Source organism: Fusarium odoratissimum (assembly GCF_000260195.1).
Source record: "Fusarium odoratissimum NRRL 54006 unplaced genomic scaffold supercont1.17, whole genome shotgun sequence".
NCBI classification, from domain to species: Eukaryota; Fungi; Ascomycota; class Sordariomycetes; order Hypocreales; family Nectriaceae; genus Fusarium; species Fusarium odoratissimum.
In genome coordinates, this window is record NW_022158703.1 from 295,038 (window position 1) to 314,789 (window position 19,752).

Consider the following 19,752-nt stretch of genomic DNA (forward strand, 5'->3'; position numbering starts at 1 on the left):
TGAAGAAGCTCAGATCTACCGTCTTGCGCCCGCGACCGTGGATGCGGTGCGGCTGAGACAAGGAGGAGCTAATTCTCCGACGTTTGAGCCTTGTAAATCATAAGACACAAATTAAGACAAGGAATAATGCCATTATCATCGCTAACGCTAACTGCCCTACATCCGATATGCACCTTCACTAGATCCCATAGAATCTGCCCGTGAAGTATGTCTATCATCGTAAGATACCTCGAAATCCCGATTCACCATAACACCCTCCGTCAAATTCCTCACGCTGTCGCTTCCGCTCGCTATTTCCGTTCGTACCTCCCCCATAACGTCCCTTCGCCACATTGGTTGATCGTTATGCCTTGGTCTTGAATGCCTTCGTAGAGCACTGCCTAAACCACTGCCTTGTTTCGACGTTTGTTTCGTTCGTGAGTCGGAGAGGGCTGTCATTTCGAGACCGGTTCCGTTGCCGCTGTCTTTGAGTTCGTAGGGAGTGTTTATGGCTGCGACTGCGGTAGAGCCGAGTAGACTGTCGATTACGCCTTTGAGACTGGGAATGCAGACTGTGATTACTGAGAGACCGAGGGCAATTTGACCCCAGATCACCAATGAGACAGCTTGCCATGTAACATCGTCTGAGTCGCCAAACATGTATCGTGCGTGGACGAGCTCGGGTATCGTGATGATCGGAACGATGAGTCGCGTGCCGAAGAGCGCCATGACAATGATCTTTCTTCGTATTGAGGTCTGGACTTCCCACATCATTGCGACCGGGAGAATGCACAGAGAGACGTCTGTGAGGATGATCATGATACTGTTGTACAAAAAGATCGGCCCTTGGTTTGGACACTGCGTTGTGTTCTCTGCGAGCCATGGCTCCGGCATTGGGCATTGGAAAGCGGTCGCAAATACGCCAGAGATAGCCCACGCAATGACAACTCCACCAAGGATCATATTCGCAGTATTAAGTCCACCTTGTCGATCGATCTGTCGAATAAGAAGCCCAAGTGAGACCTTCGTCGTCGCATGAACAAGAATTCCGAATATTCGTGATGCATACATCAGCTATAACACATTAGCAAGATTCCCTACACACCAGAAAAACACTAACCTTGCTGAAGCGACCAAAGTTCTCATCGGAGAGCTCATCGCGATGCTCACCAAGTCCATGACTACAAGCAGCAATAACACAGGCCGTTTGTATGAAATACAACAGTGCAGCAATCAACAACCCCACGTCAAAATCTTTCATAGACGTGATATTCAACCGAATGATTAACTTCCCAATGATACCGAGAATCGCGTAGATGAAGAATATCACAGCTGTGATGACAACGAGTGCAGCATGGTTACTTTCCGTCAACGGATAAAACGGCGGAGCCGCTTGCGATACTTGGTCCATCGTCTGCGTAGTATTCGATACCCTTCAGAGGTCTCAGCGACCTTTAAGCTAAAGCAAGGGACCAACGAGTTGTCTTTAAGGGTACAGCAAGGGCGGACCGAGCAGACGGGGAGAGGGTAGCATTCGGGGCTGTCAAATAAATAGAGTTGCATTGGGCAAGGTGACAGCATGAATGTCAACGAACAGGTAATTAAATTAAGACATACATACACGATGAACCATGAATGGAACGCCAGGATTGCATGATCTTGCCGTGTTTCGACTTCTTCAGCTGTAGTAAAAATTTGTCCGAGTCGTTGAAGTCAGCGGCTTGCGATGCGGTCCTCTCATGTTCCAGAAACCGGGATATCTACTCTATCTCGGACCACTGGGCACCCACGTTTCAAGCTTCTTGAGTGCTGTCCACTTTTCCACCATCTTCAAGTGGAGATTTGTTATTGTGTGATGTGGCCTATGAGATGGTGAATGTCTCGTCGATCTATGCAGCCTGGTGATGACTATTACAATCCCTGCTTCTTGTTCAGCAAGATATGCGGAGTAGTAAGCCAAACAATGCAACCTTTCTTCTCTCTTTTCCTTTCCCTCTTCACTCATTACTGATCATAACAAAAAGAGAAAGAGAACAGGAAAATATGATATCTGCCGTGGCTGTTGGTTGATAAAGCCTGGTCCCTGCTAGCAATATTCCTTCGATTCCACTTGGCGTGGCATCTCAAGCGGTTCCACGAAAATTTCCTAACGAGAAATGATCTGCGACGCCACAATCCCTCAGACAAAACCGTTCGATTTCATTGCCGGCCTTATTCGCGGCAATCTCGCCTCGCCTAACTCCCATCCATCCGTTAAGGATCTGTCGCTCAACTTTGATGCCAGAGGTTCTTTACTTGTTTCAGGCAATAGCTCGTTCGCATTTCCCCGATAGGTCCACTTTGTAGGTAACTCGTGCTGGCATTTTTATACCTGAGGATCTGCTTATACCCAGACCCCGAAGTTTGTTGGTTCGTGTTCCTGCATTCAATATCGCTCGCATATTCTGGGTTCACGATGTCGCACGGCAGTAACAGCATTGAGTTGGAAGCCTCGGGCAAGCAACAGCCTATTCCTGTGAGCGTTGACGCTTCAGCCAGGCCGCCTGAGGACTCCAACATCTACAATGTTACACGAACGCGCAAGGTGTTTTCTTTTTCGCAGCTTTTTGCTTTTTCGTTGACGTACATGGCATTATGGGAGGGTATGTGCTCGTAAGTCAACCCTTCCCCATTCTACGGTCGCAGCGATGCTGATATTGGTAGAAACATGTACTTTGCCCTCTTCAATGGCGGACCGCAAACGTTCCTGTTTAGCTTCATCATCGTCTTCTTCGGCGCCATCTCCCAGGCTGCGTCGTTGGGAGAAATGGCTTCCATTCAGCCTGTCGCTGGCGCGCAATACCACTGGACGTATTACATGGCGCCTCAATCGGTGAAGCGATTCGCGACTTGGATTCAAGGATGGTCCACATGGTTTGGCTATGTGTCTTTGCTGGCTGCTATTGCCAACGTCACTATCATACTTCTCGAGTCGATGATCAGCATCAACCATCCCAGCTATGTCGCTGGTGGATGGCATACCTCCGTTCTTGTCATCGCCATGTGTTTGGTGCATGGATTGATGAACGTCTACGCCTTCAAGCTTATTCCTTGGGTCGAGCTTGTCGCTGGTGTTCTTCATGTTTGCCTCTTCGTCATCTTCGTCGTTGTGCTAGTCGTGATGGGTCCTCGAAACCCCTCTTCCTTCTGGCTGCAGCGTAACATTTCTTCCGGATGGGACAATGAGTACATTGCATGGAACCTGGGCATGCTAACTTGCGTATGGAGTTTCACGGGTAAGTCCCTTTTGGAAGTTTTCCATCATGATTCCGCTAACTGTTTGCAGGCTTCGACAGTGCTATCCATATGTCCGAGGAGACCCGAAAGGCCAAGTCTGCCGTCCCTCGCGCCATGTTCTGGTCCATCTTCATGAACGGCGTCCTGGGTTTCATCATGGTCAACGTTCTCATCTCCGCCATGGGCTCCGTCGAAGACATGCTTGAGCAACCCAGTCAGATCCAGGCCATCCTCCTCAACGTGACTGGCTCCAACAAAGCCACCACTGCCATGATAGCTGGTCTTTTCATCATCTCGTTCAGTGTCAACCTCGCCAACATTGCTTCTGTGTCTCGTTTGACGTGGGCTTGGTCTCGTGATGGTGGTATGCCTGCCTACTTTGCGTATGTCAGCCCTACTCATCGCGTACCTACCCGCTCTATCATCCTCACTGTCTTCCTCGTCTGCGCTCTGAACCTTCTCAACATTGGCAACACCTCATACGTTGCTTTCGGTGCCATTACATCTCTCTCATCTTTGGCTCTGTACCTCAGCTACGCTATCGCCATTGCCAGTATCATCTACGTTCGTCTCTCGGGATCTACCATCAAGCTTGGAGAGTGGAACCTTGGTCGTTTCGGCCTTCCCGTCAACGTCTTTGCTCTGGTTTATACCCTTTACGTCATTATTTTCCTCCCCTTCCCATCAACTCTCCCAGTCACTGGCGAGAACATGAATTACTGCGGCCCGGTCATGGTAGCCGTCCTTGCTATCGCTGTTGGGTTGTGGTTTACGCATGCTAGAAAGCATTGGAATGGCCCTAACTTGACCATTCTTGAGTTTGTGGTTGCCAACGCATCCGAATGATCATGAGGAATGGACGCATGAGTATTCCCATACACACAAGATAGAATAATGGACCTTCTTTGACCAGATTTGTTTTCAAGATGCTGACTGGCTTCCCCTGACTTCTTTAGTGCCACTTGAGGTTCACAGCTCATGGCTCATACATGCCACTGATGTTTGTGCTCATATGAAGTAATTCTTGCTAGTCATGGTATCATGCTACTCTCACTGTATTGCGTTTAAGTTTGGTCTCAATCGTACAAACCCCATCCATTGCTTCGCCGTGTAACATTGGGTCTCTGCCGAGACATGCCCATGTGCTTTGCCGATGGTTGGTTTCAGTCTTCCTCCTCGTGCATCTTGTAGCTGTATAGAATATCAGACTATCCCATTTTACACCTTGAGCAAATGCTTCTTGGCTTCTAGTAGACACTGAGTAAAACTGGATGTGGAAAAACCACGTAAAGACTAAATAAATGGCTACAGAATGATGCTTTTTGAGATATAAGACTTGATATTTTTCTCTTCTCTAACTAACACTTGCCAGAACGCTGACTCCCAGAGGGTCCAATTAACAGATCGCGAAGCCATGTCGGCATACCATCTTCTATGTATTGCATATGCCAGTCTAAAACACGACATAAATCCTCAGAGTACTCACTTTAGTCTTGCGAGATGATCTGGAAACGATCTCACAAACGATTTGAGGCATTCTTCCTCTCGTAGGTAACGTGATAACTTTTTGACACCGAGATGCTCAGATACAGGGTAGCTAGCTCAGAAGCGCGTCCCGAGCCGAGACGCGATGGGCAGCCCGGTGAAGTAGGCGGTAAACAACAGGGATTAGCAGGTACTCCCTCTCCATCTGCTGAGTGCTTGAACAGTAAGCATTTTTTGACGCAACACGTTAAGAACGGGCTGGTGCGCTATTGGGGCTCAAAACGGGACTTGCAATATCACTTTCCTCAAGTTGGACAGCCTCTAAGTTAGATTGCTCAATACAGGCTTCAGCTGCTTTCCGGGCACTCCGTAACTATTTGGTAACTATTGACTGTTGGTGCTAACATTTCTGTTAGTGTCTCCACTGTCTTTTACCGACATCGATAACAGGTCTGTTAGCAGGGTCCAATTCTCAGCCAACAGCTGTAAGCTAACGACCAACACTTCTTGGCACATTCCAGATCAGGTCTCCGTCCCATAAATGGCCGTTCTAGAACACAGGATGATCCATCGCAATGACAGCACTGCAAGCGACCTGAGCGGAGTCAAATGCAGGGGCACGTAAAATCTTCCTCTTCGGTTCCTCGCTGAGCCAAATTGATCAGAATGCCAAGCAAACCGCTCCATTGATGCAATGTTGTCTTGATGGGAATAAGCAGAGAAGAGTGATGATGTCCTTTAAGACTGTGCCGCATGTGACCACCAGGGATAGGTTCATTGGCATTGACATGACTTCTCGTAAATGGGACATTCAGCTGCAGTTGGGACTGTCCAAGATGCACGCTCGGACTGATGTTGTCATCAGTGTCATCTGACATTCATCCTACTTACCAGGGGCATTGAAGAGTTGGACTCGTCACTGCTGTTTCAGAACCTTGAACAGAACATCAACATGCGTGGTACCCTATGTAGATCATAGTCCAGAAGGCTCAAGTAATTGACTTTACGGTTACAGTGAAGATTAACCACAATGGAGAGTTAGTCGGAGAATTGTATCTTCTAGTACGCGTCGGATGTACGGTTCAAGTGCTGGTCCCGTCTGACCAATGTCAGAAGAGATCCCTGTCTCAGACTTACGATAAATCCAATTAGCCTCAACAAAGGGTCCTCCATGTCTCCACATCGCAACCAACCAACACCTCCATTTCCACTTGGTAGGTCCCTCTGGGCTGTGCCGCTATTGGAAATGACACGAACTGGAGACAGTAAGCCCAAACCCAATTTCCCAATTCTTACAAAAGGTTGTCTTGGCCCCAAGAAATCTGCCAGCCAACCGTTCTTTCGTTTCGTCTCTTGTATTCACTGTAACCAACGATAAAACAGAACATATCGATACCGCGCTCGATATTCAAGATGGAAATTATTACTTTCGACCGACTTAGCCGACAAAAAGGCGTCATCCTTGCCATGATACTTCTTGTACTCGTCGGCCTCGTCATCCATATCTACGCCCTCATATTCTCACCAGCTTATGGGACTCTGAAAGTTGGGCGAACTTTAATACCACCACAATTCTAAGATTCACGAAGCCATAGCATCAAAGTTGCACGTGGCTATAAAGAAGTTACGATCGATAAGCCGGTTTACAGAAGCTGCGACGACTTGGGCTGTCATTGATGGCCTGTTGGACAGCGATGAAAGATCTCAGGAGCTGAGTGAGGTTGAAACGAAGTTAATACCGCCTGAACTTGATGGGGGAAGAAGAGATGGACACGATTGGAGACTGAGTTACATCTCTAAACCATGATCCATACATGACAATCACCATGCCATCTTTCCGACTTCGAACTCAGATGACCGCAATACCCCCCTCACAAATACCACAAAACAATACGAAGCATAGCCAAGATCGATCTTACCGCCTCGATACCGCTATAAAAGCACGCGGCGCAAACATCAGCTGTCAATGAGTAGAGGGCACCAGTTTCACCACCATACAGCCCTGGAGTTATAGCTACTCCACAAAGACGCAAGCTACATCTACAGGATACATTCACGAAGCCCAAACATCACGGTGGGTATTTTGGAGCCACTGGAAGACAAGGCAATGCTCTCAGGACGCTTTAACATGTAAAGCGAACTTGGTAGCGGTTCGCCACTTTAGAAGGACTCACAGGAAGCGAACGAGATAAGTGCTAGCAAGCGAACTCCAAGTCCTGCAAGGGTGAACTGGGTTTCAGATTGCATACAGCGACGAGCAGCTGGTAGGGGTGAGTATGGAAGACATCCGTTTCTTCTTTGCTCCCCATTTGACATGGATTAGAGTATCGACCCCGCCGAAGATGTCCACAAACTAGCTCGGCATATTTGATAGTAAAAGTCCTCCAAAAGTTGAAGATATGATTATTACAACAAAAGAATAATATCACGCTGGACCATTACTATGCCACGACTTTGATTGGAAGTGATGAACCTTAAGAAAGGCAAGGTTCGAAATGTGAAGATGTTATTAATATTATGTGTTCCTTGGCGTTGAGTCGCTGTCTGACCTGGACGCCACGCTTCTGATGCTTGATATATCCGAAAATCCATGAAAGACACCCAACTCCGGATCATATAGCCCATGAGACATGCCTGACCTCCGAGACTCCCGCTTCTTTGATCTTGTCTCCGTTAACCTTACTCCGGGGAGGACAACGTTTGGCAAGCTGATAGGTACTTGGGCTGACTCTTCGGTTGTGGAGAGTCCTGGAAGAAAGTGACGAAAAATGGGTCGTAGCATAGGAAGGCATGCTACATGATCCCGTTAGCGAAGGAGTCTCGGTGAAGATCAAGGACAAGATCAATGCGTACCGGAGAAAACTGCCATGTTTATCTCGACAGCCGCCCACATCATGTTCTGTGCCATATCTTTCGGAATGTCGTCGGTTCGAGGGTTATATAATTTTGAATGCACCAAAACAAATATCGACGCAACGCAGACTCTGTACGGCGTTAGACCAGCAAATTACCAAGAGAAGCTCAACGTACATTGTTCCAGATGTAAAAAGTCCAACAACGGCCAACTTTTGCGATAAAGGTAGCGTCATCTTCATAACCTCAATGACAGGTAGAATCAAAATCACACAATCCATAGTCGTATGTATGAGAATCGTAGCAAAGAAAAAGTTCGCTTCGTTAAACGGGCATTTGGCGCCTTGTATGCTCTTATCCCAATATGCTCGAATTGGTACGCAGTGAAAGATGACCATAAACGTCCGAATAGTTATCCATATGCTGACGGCGATAAGCAAGATTATGATGGCGTATCGAATTGAGGTGTACTGAAAGACGCGCCAGTAGAAGCATAGAATACTGAGCTTGCAAAAGGCAATCGATGAGGCATAGAGAAGCTCGCAGATCCAGAGTAGAAGTCGCGACCGGTCTTGAATACGGCTTGCTTCAATGGTGTCTTCGATCGCGAGGATGGACTGGCCGAGTTTGTAGCTATGTGTCCCTAGACGAGGTAAGCGACTGCGGTCGGAGTTGAGGTATGTCGTACGTACAGTAGATAGTGACGGAACAGTAACCTGATACGAAAAGCTGTGACAAAAAATGAGCACGTACGCATAGTGATCGCTTTTGCAAGCAAAACCTACCAAGGCAATGATCGCGAAGTAATCGTCGAACCAGAGGTTCATTTTTGTCATTCGTCGCGCTTTGAGTCGTAGACCAAGGGCCAGAGAGGCCGCGGCCCAAGTGATGCTGATGGCTGCGTAGATATCGGGCTGCAGCCCGGCCATGATGTTGAGCCCGTCCCAGTATCGCTTACTGTGTGTCTGTCTACAACGGTCGCAAGATCATCCTGAACTTCAGGGTGCTCGAACAGCCTTGAAGCAAACGACGAGATGAAAAGAGAAGTCGTTCTTATCTCTGCCTCGGCCGTTTTGGAAGCGGGGAACCAGAAACAAGAGGGGCAAAGGTCATCATCAATCTTTTAAAAAAGCCTCGTCGTTTGGAGGCCGAACTCTCGGGACCAGATTTATAAGGTGCCATCGTGGGTGGAGGAAAATCCGGGGTTTTAGGCCCGTTATGGTTCTGGGATCCGCAGAAAGACGGAGTTTTTGAGTCAGTGAGGTTTAGCTCATATCGGAGGGGAAGCCGATGTTTTTTACCATTCACGAAAAATACGAATTGGTTAATATTTTGAGAGTCTAGAACTTCAGGCTATTACTTATAAGAAAATATAATTTTCGTGGCTTTTCTAATGGTCATAATGATGCTTGTTGAGAAGGAGTTTCATCTGTCAATTGGTCACCAAGGTTCTGTGATGTTAAACCCCTCTTTGGATCGGAGGTTGAGCCGTGATGCTCCGTGGTGATCATAAATCGCTATCTCCGTGGAGACTCTTAGCTAAACGGCTTTTGGTTAGTTACGATGCCAAGTTATCGACTTCGCTTAATGGATTGAAACTTAATTCGTGATCAATCAATCATAGGCGAAGTTTTAAGCCGCAGTCTCATTAGCACCAAGGATTTTCGACAACCGTTGACAACTGCCGCCAGTTGACCTGCAGCACCCGATTCATAAAAGCACGATTCTGGGCTCCGAGGATGGAGCGAATGTTTTCGCGAAGGTTCCCCGCCGGAACATTTGTTAAAATTCTTTCTCGTGCTGCATAGCTCTCGGTAGCACAACAGTGCTGACAATCGGAGCCGGCGCTAACCCGCTGGTTGACTGATATGATTCGCAGGAACTGACGTCCTGAAATAAAAGTGAGATATCAGCACCTTATTTGATCTTCTATTGCTTCTTGAGCCAGTCATAAAATAACCCGTTTCCCGTCATACAGGCCCATTGGATAGCGAATAATGACTACAACCAATGGCATTGAGTGCCTCGTATCAATTCAATGCGTCCCAAGGTTGAATAGTACTGTGTAACGGAATAGACAACATCCGATCCTCCGGAGCGACAGCGCGAGCCAATCAAGTGTGCTATACACAGTCAAAATCGGGCTGCCAAGTGGCAATGTGTAGTCGTGTTCTGCGACGCTGGATTAGGAAATGACCTAAACAGAACGTACTCTCTGAACGCGTCTTTGGTGTCTGGGGCCTTCTACGCCGCCCTCATGCATCCTCACTGTCTTCACATGAAATGTTTCACAACACGATACGCCGAAGACCGGCAATACAGAGTACCGATTCCTGAACAAACTACCTTATGAAGCGGACCGGAATGTCAATGCTGTCTCTTCTCCCTCCATTCTTTTTCGGAAGGATTATCCAGATCTGCAAATCCTCACATCATGTCTCGGCTGCACGCCCATTTCGAGCATCTAGCGGCCGCTGTATATGCAAACAGCCATGCAGCATGTCCGCTCGCAGCCCAATCGCAAAGCAATGATATCAGTATCCTGCAGAAGGCCATCACATCACCCGCCGGTAAAGCATGCACTGATGTAATTTAGCCAAGACATTATGCCGAGCGCGCTGCATAGGCCTACAAAGGGATTAAACAGACGTTGAATAAGCGTATTCGCTGGTTGGTAATTCGCCAAGGCGCTCACTGCAACCCATTTTTTGACAACAACCTGTAAACAATATCGGTCCCCAAAAGTTCCTGCAACCTATTTCGTCATTAGAGCCTGGTCCCGTGAGCGGACGTTGGATACAAGAAGCTGGCAGTGTCTCAGAAATGGGAGTTGTTTCCTGCTGTCGCACCCTGCTTTGCGCAATACGTTTGCCGCCAGTATGCTGTTGACTGAAGCTCATCTTGAGACTCCGCAGGCCTTTGGCGCCGCGTTCCTCCTTGGAGTGCTCGTGCATGTCTTTGTTCTACGTAAAGGAGAATGGGACCTCTGGACCGTCAAGCTCATAAAGGCATGGGCAACGTATGAGGTCACTGTCTCATTGTTTCTCACCCAACTCTACTCATTCTCAGTCTGGCAAGCTCTATCAGTCACCAATAAATGGTTTGCATCATTTGCTACGGGGCTCTCAATCAGTATCCTGGTGTACCGAGCATTCTTTCACCGACTGAACCGCTTCCCCGGTCCTTTTCTCGCACGCCTCTCAGCTTTCTATCCTACTTATCTTGCGGTTGATGAAGAGCATATGTATCTCGAAGTCCAGAAACTTCATGAGAAGTACGGAGATATTGTGAGAATTGGTATGCTCATACAAACTCCAAACAATCTTTCGACTAACATTTTCAAGGGCCCACTGAGATCTCAATCGCAACACCAAGTTCGTTCCGTGTCATTCACGCTACCGCGTCACCAGTGACTAAAGCGCCTTTCTATGGTATTTCTCATCCGTGGACAAATCTCCTCGCCGAGCGACGCAAAAGACAACATGCGAACCGTCGCAAAGCCTGGGACCGGGCGTTCACCACAAAAGGTGCAGAGCCCTCTGCCCTATATCAAACGATTAAATCTCACAAGTAATAGCACTTAAAGACTACGAACACCGAGTCCTCAAGTACACTAAACTTCTCACCGATCGCATCGACGATATGAAAGGCAAACCTTTCAACGTATCTTTATGGGTCAACTTCTACACTTTCGACATCATGGGTGATCTAGCCTTTGGAAAGAGTTTCAATATGCTTGAAAATGGCGTAGAACACAAGTTCTTTACAGAATCCCACAAGTCACAAGGTCTTTTGGGCGCGTTTCGACGACTCATTTGGTTCTTCCCTCTTGTTACCGCGATCCCAATCGTAAATAGTTCCTATCTATCCTTCCAGGCTTTCATCAGGGACCAAGTTGAGACCCGACGAAAGGTACGTATGTTGGGAGTGAGTAAGGCCATTGCTGATCGGAGTAGGATAAACCGGAGGAACCAGATGTGTTCACCTGCATTCTGGAGGATTACGATGCGATTGAGAAACCAACAGAGCAAGATTACAATAACCTTTGCGGCGACGCTCATCTGATTGTCATCGCGGGCAGGTAAGACTAGACTTTGGACGTAGAGGTATCGCGCTAACATCTCAGTGACACCACTTCCTCGTCCACGACTTGTCTCCTGCACAATCTTGCGTTACACCCTGATGTGCTAGCTAAACTCCAAGCCGAGATTGACGATTACAAGATTACGCATGAGGAATCTGACCTAATCTCGCTAGGCAAGCTACAGTATCTACAAGCTTGTATCGACGAGTCTCTTCGTCTCTATCCGGTTGTCCCGTCAGGCCTTCCAAGGATGACACCACCGGAAGGAATGGAAATTGATGGTGTTTACATACCTGGGGATACCATTTTACATAACCCTTCTTACACTATGTATAGAGGTATGGTTAATAATTAGCTTGTATGGCATTGTTGCTGACTGGTTATAGATGAGCGCTGCTTCGAGAAGCCGAATGAGTTTATTCCAGAGCGATGGACTACTAAGCCCGAGCTGATCAAGGATGCTTCTGTCTATGCACCATTTTCAACTGGTAAGTCTCTTATTATCCGGACCGTAGGAAGTAGCTGACAAGATAGGCCGTGGCGTTTGTGCTGGAAAGCAACTTGGCCTTATGGAGATGCGTTACGTTCTCATGGATATTCTGTCACGATATGATATTGGTTTTGCACCAGGTACTAGTCCACAGGCTTTCATCGATGGTTTGAGGGATTGTTATACTTTGGAACTGCCGAGGTTGGATATGGTATTCACTCCAAGGGCCAGTGAAAACGGCAAAGCATAGATTATTTGTTAGTTGACGATTTTGCAAGAGATTGAGGAGGAGAGGGTGTTTGAAGGGTAGATTGTCAACTCCAGACAACGTACTACTCGTGTAGGACCCGATGCAGTACCTGACTAATCAGAAACTCATATCATTAATCATCTTTATTCTTCTTCACAGACGACTCATTACACAGCGCTGCACGCTTCCTCCAGCGACTAATGTCAAAATCAGGGTAAGGATAAGCTGTAATGTTGATCAGCTGTTCCAAAGGTGTGATCTTACCATGCGTAGGCATCACACTATAGGCGGTCAGCCAAATCCAGTCGAGATCAGGAATACTCACGTCGCAGATCTGGGAAGACCATCATCTAGGGTCTGATCCAACCACTGCCTCATCTGCTGCTGATTGCCCAAATCAACGCTAAGTCCAGCTTCCCAGGTATCAGCCTCGAACACAAAAATAGGTGAGTCTTTATTAGGACATTGCTCTGTAACCATTACATAAGTCCAGTCAGCTGCATGAGGAGCTTGATCAGCCCAGTTGAACCAGGCCTGGATCTTATTGTCGCGGTGGACGTAAGGGTGTGTTTGACTAAAATCTGTCAGCAAAAGTCTATGAAGGAGGGTCAACCTACTTGAAGGTGATGAACTGGGCCCCTGGGACGCTGGACCAGTAATCCACTGCCATCTCAGGGATGATCAACTTGGCACCAGCATGGACGTAATCGGCTACCCCTCCACTATGATCGCGGTGATGATGTGTAGGCTAGACTGTTAGCGAACTGACAAATCATGGCATGATATACGCACCGCGACGTAGGTAACCTTCTTCCCAATAGTCTTCTTTATCCACTCCATGGCGGCCTCACTCCAGAAGGGCGGTGCATCGCACACAATAACCTCATTCTCAAACTCAATAATAAGCTGCTTGAACCCAAGATCATGGCTATCATCGATGATAAGCCAGTACAGCTGAAGAAGATCAACAGGCCTTATTGATTTCAAAGCATCAACGCTGACATTCTTGACTGGTGATCCGAGCAAACTCGTGCTGTAATCTGTGACAAGACCGCTCGGAACACCAGGAGTCTTCTTTTGCATAATTCTGTTCTGTCCGTCGGGACCAGGATCGAAAAAGTCTTTAGGGAATTCCGCCGTAGCGTTGATTTTGTCAATAACGAAGTCTTCAAGAACTACGCCGAGCCGTTGGCTAGATGAGTTGTAGATAGTCTGAATAGTGTGGGGGAATTGGATTCCCCGTACCTCTTTGTAGTTTGAAAGGTATACGTCCTTTGTGGCATATCCATAGATCGGATGTTGTTCTTCCGTGCGGATGATATATGGTAGATATGTCTCCGGGTCGACGATGAGGAGGAGCTTGTCGAGATTGCTATAAACTACATATTTTCAGCAAACTGCTTGGATGTAAGCCTGGGGACTTACCAGCCGGAAACTTGATGCCATTGATATCAACCTCGTATTCTTCGGAACTTTTCGACTGTCGAATCTTGATGTATTAGCATGATACCTGAAGGTTCGACTGTGTACTCGACTCACCCGCTCAACAAAACCAGGAGACATCATGAGAGCCTCAGTAACAAGATTATGAGCCAATGCAGCTTCGGAAGTCAGCAAGCATCCCACTTAGATCGAAGAATCAAATAATACAATCTACACAGCCAGATGTAGAGTTCCGGGGAAGGAAGACTTCGTTGTTCCCTTTAACAAAGCAAGCAAAGTCATCTTCGCCAGCTTGAACCACGAGAGAGAACTCCAAGGGCTCCAATTGAGGAGATGCCCATCCCCACGAGTCTAAGTTGTCAGTTACTGCCACAAAGCCTGCATGCTGTACTCACGTGAAGGCTGTACACGGCGGTCAATACGCTGCCGAATCAATGGCCAGTCTACTTCATAAGAGATGTTCTGCGATCCGGATGTTGCCGCTGATACATCTGCGCGCATGAGGTTATAGTTTTGCATAAGGCTGCGAGAACGGTATATTCTGACTTTATAAGCGTGATTGGAACGTATTGACGATGGGATTCACCTTTGGCATTCATAAGTTACTTTGTGCAGTTTCGAGAGCCCCGCTTCACCGATGGCAGCGAATACCCTTTCTATTGTTGATTTTGCACTGGCGGTATAGTTAGACAAAGCAAACGACGGTGCTGTGAGGCCGAATATGGCCGTGAAGACTGGTATTGGCCTCATATTGGCTGCAAAAAGGCTGATACAGAGTAGAATGGGTTTGTTCCCGAAGTGGCCGCAAGGCGAGGTTAAGCTTAAGAAATAAAGCGATATTCGAGAATTGCAAAATTGTTTACTTTATGCTCAATGATGACCCTTCGTAGCGTAATAGAAGCACGGCGGCGCCCCGGAGGCGCAAGTTTGTGTTCTTGGCGCTACCGGTGGCCACAAACATGTTATGTTACATGATAATGACTAGCGATGGACCAGATTTCTGTGAAGGACTCGCTTCTTGAATTACTTAGAGACTATTAGTTATGCCAGGTCTAGTGGATTATTAGCACAGGCAACTCGATAACTGACCAATTCCGGAGTCTTCGCCGCTTGGATTCATGATCTTTTCACGTTCAAAGCTTTGACCGATAACTGTACTTGTCACTGTTCAAGATATTTAGGACCTTATCACACGTAAACATGCCATGTGGAAAGCCATTTGGTCATTTGTCTATTCTAGGTTCCATCTGCTCCACTTACTGAGCAAGAAAGCTTCCAAGATAATCACCCTTTCCAATAGGCACGCCCTTTGAACGTAAGATAGAGTAGCCAGTGACGATATGGAAGAAGAAGTTTGTTTGGCCATGGTACAGTGTAGCCTCCTTGACCGTAAGATGAAGAGTCTTGTCGGGTCGGGGGCTTTCAAGGGTCAGTGAAATGTCACAGTATATACTTTTGAGGCAGAACTTACAGCTCCACTTTGACATCCTCTCGTGAGTTAACATCCTCAGGCTTGACACTCTTCACAGCCTCGAGGGCCTTTTGGATTCGGGCATGCAGGTCGGCAATGGTCTTTTCATTGTCCTGGAAGAATGTGGGCTCAACGCCTGTTAAGCGGCCAATGGTGACCTGAACAGCCTTGGTGGCATTCTGAACTTGGAAGACGAGGGGAAGTTGATCGTCAACGAGTCTGGCTTGAGGGAAAACTTCATCGGCGTTGAGTCCCTTTTCTTTGGCGTATTGCTCCGCCTTTGTGAGAACGTGGTCAAAGGTTTGGAGACCCTTGATGAAGGTGGGGATAATGAGGTCGTAGAGAGAGGTAGGCATTTTGGCGGCGTAAATTGGTAGCGTGAAGTGAAAGGCTCGAGTATCTACTATGGCTTTTTCAATTCCCAGTTCAGGATGGTAAATGCGTCCATATATACAGTCTCGTTTTGATCGCGCATTTGTAATGCGAAATTGTGCGATTCCTCCGTCGAATATCGTATGCCGACGAGCCGTTACCGGAGGATAGCGGTGAGGCGGGAGCTGAGAGAACTAGAGGTATTAGTCAGATTTACTAATTGCAATATTTATTACAAATGACGAATGCAGTACTGTTCTGACTCTCAGTCATCACGACCCTAGTCCACTCTCCATGGCGCGACATGTCGTGATGTGGGGTTCGGGCACGTCATCTGCAGGAACCTCGCGCAAAGGCAGATCGCCCTGGGTGTTTTTCCGAAAAGCTCTACGATTATGATTGACTGATGAACTGTGGCTGAAATGAGGAATTGCTGTGGCAGAGCCAGCAAAACCAGGATAAGGTTTCAGACTCGAAGATCCGAGAAGTTACCAAGGACCATTTGATTGGTTGTTTTTGCTATGGACTTCAGCCTTGAAACACTGTTTAGGGGCTCTTGAACACTCACGGTTGAAGACACTTGGTAAGGAAGTATGCCTTGAACAAGTATTAGGTTACCGAACCTTCAATAGACATAATCGGATAGGCTCGGCGCAATAATGAATTCTGAGTCCCTTATCCTTTTTTGCAATTCTCGATTCTCTGTTAGCACCACCGCCCTTGACGTCTTATTGTTTGTCACATTGTATTGACTCAGGAAAATATCCTCATGAACCAAGCAAGTTTTCACTGAGTTTGCGGCCTGGATGTATTTCTGAGTTCCTTTCACTTTTGCTAAATGGTGGGAGTCAAGAGACTTCAGTGTTCCAAGGCTAACGAATACCAGGAATGTTGTTCAGCATTATTCATATCATTTGATAGTTACCTGAAAGCGTCCCGATGACCTCCAAAAGTAACTCTCAAATACAAAATTATCCTTTTCATATTATAAAGTCATTCAACCAAACTGATACTATAAATGCATGAAAAAACCACCAAGGACTATAAATTTTGTCCCTACTTACAACCGCAAACAAACTTCTTTTCAACTTGCAAATTCCTCACGTAACAAATCCAACTGCAGGACAGAATGCCCATCGCCGTTCACTCTCGCAGGGCTGATCCCCGGAAAGCACCGACCGCGAAGAGTTTGGTGACACTCGCAAACACCCTATGCACTATATCAGAACAAAGAGAGACCGACCGAGATGCACAGAGACGAGCCCTAGCAGCTCTTAGCATATGTCAAAAATTTGGTTTCGCTCGGTTCAGTGAGGCTTTCCCCGAGGAACGAGAGATCAACACAAGGGTACGGAAATGTCTTACTGACTCACAAACGGATATGGTGTCTCGGTTGCCTACAGAGATCTATGCCATGATAATTAGATGCCTCGTCAATGATAGGCGTGGGAAGTCCCCAAAGGAGATGAAAATACGTGCCCATACTTTAAGATCTCTGGCATCTACCTGTAGAGTCTTCCAGATCCTTTGCGAGGAGCACCTATATACCAACATACAATCCAGGCGACTATCGATCGAAATCAAACCACAATGGCTGCTTTGCTTCGCTCTGGCTGTTGAGCCTCGTAGAGCCCATACTATCCGGTCAATGAAATGCGACTTCAGGCCACACTATTACCAGTACCAAGCATGGCTAGAGACTCTTAGGCTCTGTACCAACCTGACTCATCTTGGACTGGTTTGGCGAGGCTTGCCTCCCCAGAACTTTCTAGAACAGATGGGTAACTTAGTTGCTGCTTGTCCCAAGGTTACAGAGTTCGAGTTCCACCTGTGTCGCCATGAAGATACCGGTCTTACCGGGACTGAACAGGAAATCCGAAAGTTTGCGCTGCAATTCGCAGATTTTGCGCTGCAGCTTCGCCACTTGGAAGTAGTTGGCCTATTCGAATACCCCATCGAGATTCTTACCTTCGATCTCCCAAATCTGAAGTCGTTCACTCTTGACATGTGGGGCTATCGAGGAAGTTTCTTTCAGGACCTATCTGACCGTACTCCCTGTTTAGAGACACTGAATATAGTTGGGGCTGAACAAATCTGGGTAGAAGATCTGGAGACTGGATGCAAAACATGGGGAAAAATATTACGATCTCTTTACATCAACGACTTCCCAGCCAGGAATCTTCGCGATGGCATCCTCTCCCATCTACTGCCCCATCTTACAGCATTGGAAGAGCTTAGTTTGGGTCCGCAATCGAGATTCCCCCTGTCAGACATCCAGGCTATTGCTCAGACGGACGCTCCACGCCTCAAAGCATTCAGATGGCTGGTGGATGATGCGGTGTTCAAACACGACCCGCTTGCAAATTCAGAGAAAATCAATAAAGCCATCATCGACATCTTTAATGCTCACTCTGCGACTCTCAACACCTTCATCATAGATGAAGAATTCGACTTTTGGAACTTCGGCATGGATATTTTTAAGCACCTTCACAAGGCAAAGAATCTGGAAAGTCTTCGGGTACAGCTGCATGATATACCTACAAAAGAAGAGATTGAAGGTCTTCTGACCGCATGTCCGAAGCTTGGACAGTCAGAAACAGGACTAATGGTGGTCAAGGAGTTCTTGACTGAGTGCACCTTGGCGACTATGAAGTACAAGGAGGATAGTTTAGAGGCAGTGGAGAGTAGCTGGGGAAGTGTACACCATCCCATGGGGACGGTAAGATGGTTATAGCAAGGCCTGTGTTCCAGTCGGCATCTGCATAAATCACTCCTGTATCATTAGTTTATAGTAACAACATCACGTTTACTTCTACGAACATCCATATACCCCTTGATATTATGCACGGGTAACAGCGAAAATTGATGAGACTGTACAGCATAACAAGTATCAACCATCTTGCGGATGAAGGCCTGACCTACAGCCAGATCCCAAGCCTAATAGCAACAAAGTACAAGGCATCGTAGACCATGGATTAGAATAGTCTCTAGGGAAATCGCCCTCAGCGCAGGTAATTGAATACATTGCCATGTAAGATAAATCTGAGCGATTTTGCTAATAAAAAAAAAGCATATTTAGCTTCTTGTTTTCTATAAATACTGCTTCTGCCTCATCTTTTCAGTTGGAAAAACCTCAACAGAAAGCTTTCAGTTGTTGGCGAGACGATATCACCGGGCTTGGTAACATATACTTCCATCACGATAGACACTGACATAATCATTCAGAAAAGAAGTAGGTTTCAGGCAAGAACCTTCATCAGCATACTCAGCTTGACTGCGAAGGGATAACTGCAGTAGATCTGGTGAGATTCTGCAAAGCCTCAGGCTCGTCACTCAAGTTGCTGTACCTCGACAACTTGGATTACCACGGAAGTGTCCTGAGCTAGTTCTTTCCCCACATGCAAGCCCTGGAGCATTTGATCTTGGGCCCAGACTTTCCTCTACATGTCCAAGACATAATAGCCATGTCGAGCCAGGCATGTTTGAGAACATTTGTCGCAGACTTATGACAATCAACTCGGCAATTTCTTTCATGGGGCAACTTCGATCGACCTGGATCGCGCTCTGGCTAGATTCCTATCTGCACATAGGTTGACACTGAAGACGAGGTGGTTAGATGGAGATTTCTGGTTGAACAAGGATGTCTTTGAGAGATTGAAGCTAGTGAGGAACTTGGGTTGTATGAACCTGTGGTGGGCAGAGGGAGTTACGAGAAAAGACGTCGATGATCTTTTGGAGGCGTGTCCTAAGCTTAAAGAGGCATTAGGTAATGAGGACTTGCTTGATAAGATATATGGTGATTCGTTGCAGGACATACATCGCCTGGAGATTGGGAATCGTAGCGATATATGGTTCGAGAATGGTTATCCGTGTTGGGATACTTGTTGGGCAGTAAGCTTACGCTAACCTCAGAATATTTATTAACAAGATGTAAATCAAAGAGTCTCAACTACAAGCAAAACATTAAGTATCGTAACGTTTCTCTGATATTCCATTGATAACGTCGTCTCGATAACAGCTATAACCGAGTAATCCCGGTCGATTAACTA

General features: G+C 46.9%; 7 protein-coding genes across 7 annotated transcripts; 3 read left to right on the forward strand and 4 right to left on the reverse strand.

Annotated features, from left to right (window-relative positions):
* Positions 1–129: 129 nt before the first annotated feature.
* Positions 130–1,489, reverse strand: FOIG_10044 (uncharacterized protein). The gene is made up of 2 exons (XM_031210336.1): positions 1,100–1,489; positions 130–1,053 (listed from the first exon to the last, which is right to left on the reverse strand). Exons 1-2 carry the CDS (start codon positions 1,388–1,390, stop codon positions 157–159), a joined length of 1,188 nt encoding a protein of 395 aa, XP_031059814.1. The 5' UTR covers positions 1,391–1,489; the 3' UTR covers positions 130–156.
* An 862-nt stretch (positions 1,490–2,351) lies between these two features.
* FOIG_10045 (uncharacterized protein) lies at positions 2,352–4,325 on the forward strand. The gene is made up of 3 exons (XM_031210337.1): positions 2,352–2,631; positions 2,683–3,254; positions 3,305–4,325. The coding sequence occupies exons 1-3, from the start codon at positions 2,435–2,437 to the stop codon at positions 4,099–4,101; spliced, it is 1,566 nt and encodes a 521-aa protein (XP_031059815.1). The 5' UTR covers positions 2,352–2,434; the 3' UTR covers positions 4,102–4,325.
* A 2,930-nt stretch (positions 4,326–7,255) lies between these two features.
* FOIG_10046 (uncharacterized protein) lies at positions 7,256–8,522 on the reverse strand (the record flags this gene model as incomplete). The annotated part of the gene is made up of 5 exons (XM_031210338.1): positions 7,256–7,488; positions 7,594–7,724; positions 7,771–8,236; positions 8,286–8,322; positions 8,379–8,522. 5 exons carry the CDS (start codon positions 8,520–8,522, stop codon positions 7,256–7,258), a joined length of 1,011 nt encoding a protein of 336 aa, XP_031059816.1.
* A 1,728-nt stretch (positions 8,523–10,250) lies between these two features.
* Positions 10,251–12,669, forward strand: FOIG_10047 (uncharacterized protein). Its single transcript, XM_031210339.1, has 7 exons — positions 10,251–10,890; positions 10,938–11,120; positions 11,171–11,505; positions 11,550–11,674; positions 11,720–12,015; positions 12,064–12,165; positions 12,212–12,669. The coding sequence occupies exons 1-7, from the start codon at positions 10,473–10,475 to the stop codon at positions 12,415–12,417; spliced, it is 1,665 nt and encodes a 554-aa protein (XP_031059817.1). The 5' UTR covers positions 10,251–10,472; the 3' UTR covers positions 12,418–12,669.
* Positions 12,432–14,379, reverse strand: FOIG_10048 (uncharacterized protein; the record flags this gene model as incomplete). Its single annotated transcript, XM_031210340.1, has 6 exons — positions 12,432–12,698; positions 12,743–12,991; positions 13,035–13,165; positions 13,210–13,796; positions 14,068–14,211; positions 14,256–14,379. The coding sequence occupies 6 exons, from the start codon at positions 14,377–14,379 to the stop codon at positions 12,551–12,553; spliced, it is 1,383 nt and encodes a 460-aa protein (XP_031059818.1). The 3' UTR covers positions 12,432–12,550.
* Positions 14,380–14,954: 575 nt separating this feature from the next.
* On the reverse strand, positions 14,955–15,852 carry FOIG_10049 (uncharacterized protein). Its single transcript, XM_031210341.1, has 2 exons — positions 15,332–15,852; positions 14,955–15,279 (listed from the first exon to the last, which is right to left on the reverse strand). The coding sequence occupies exons 1-2, from the start codon at positions 15,685–15,687 to the stop codon at positions 15,117–15,119; spliced, it is 519 nt and encodes a 172-aa protein (XP_031059819.1). The 5' UTR covers positions 15,688–15,852; the 3' UTR covers positions 14,955–15,116.
* A 980-nt stretch (positions 15,853–16,832) lies between these two features.
* Positions 16,833–18,437, forward strand: FOIG_10050 (uncharacterized protein; the record flags this gene model as incomplete). Its single annotated transcript, XM_031210342.1, has 1 exon — positions 16,833–18,437. The coding sequence occupies one exon, from the start codon at positions 16,833–16,835 to the stop codon at positions 18,435–18,437; it is 1,605 nt and encodes a 534-aa protein (XP_031059820.1).
* Between the last annotated feature and the right edge of the window lie 1,315 nt (positions 18,438–19,752).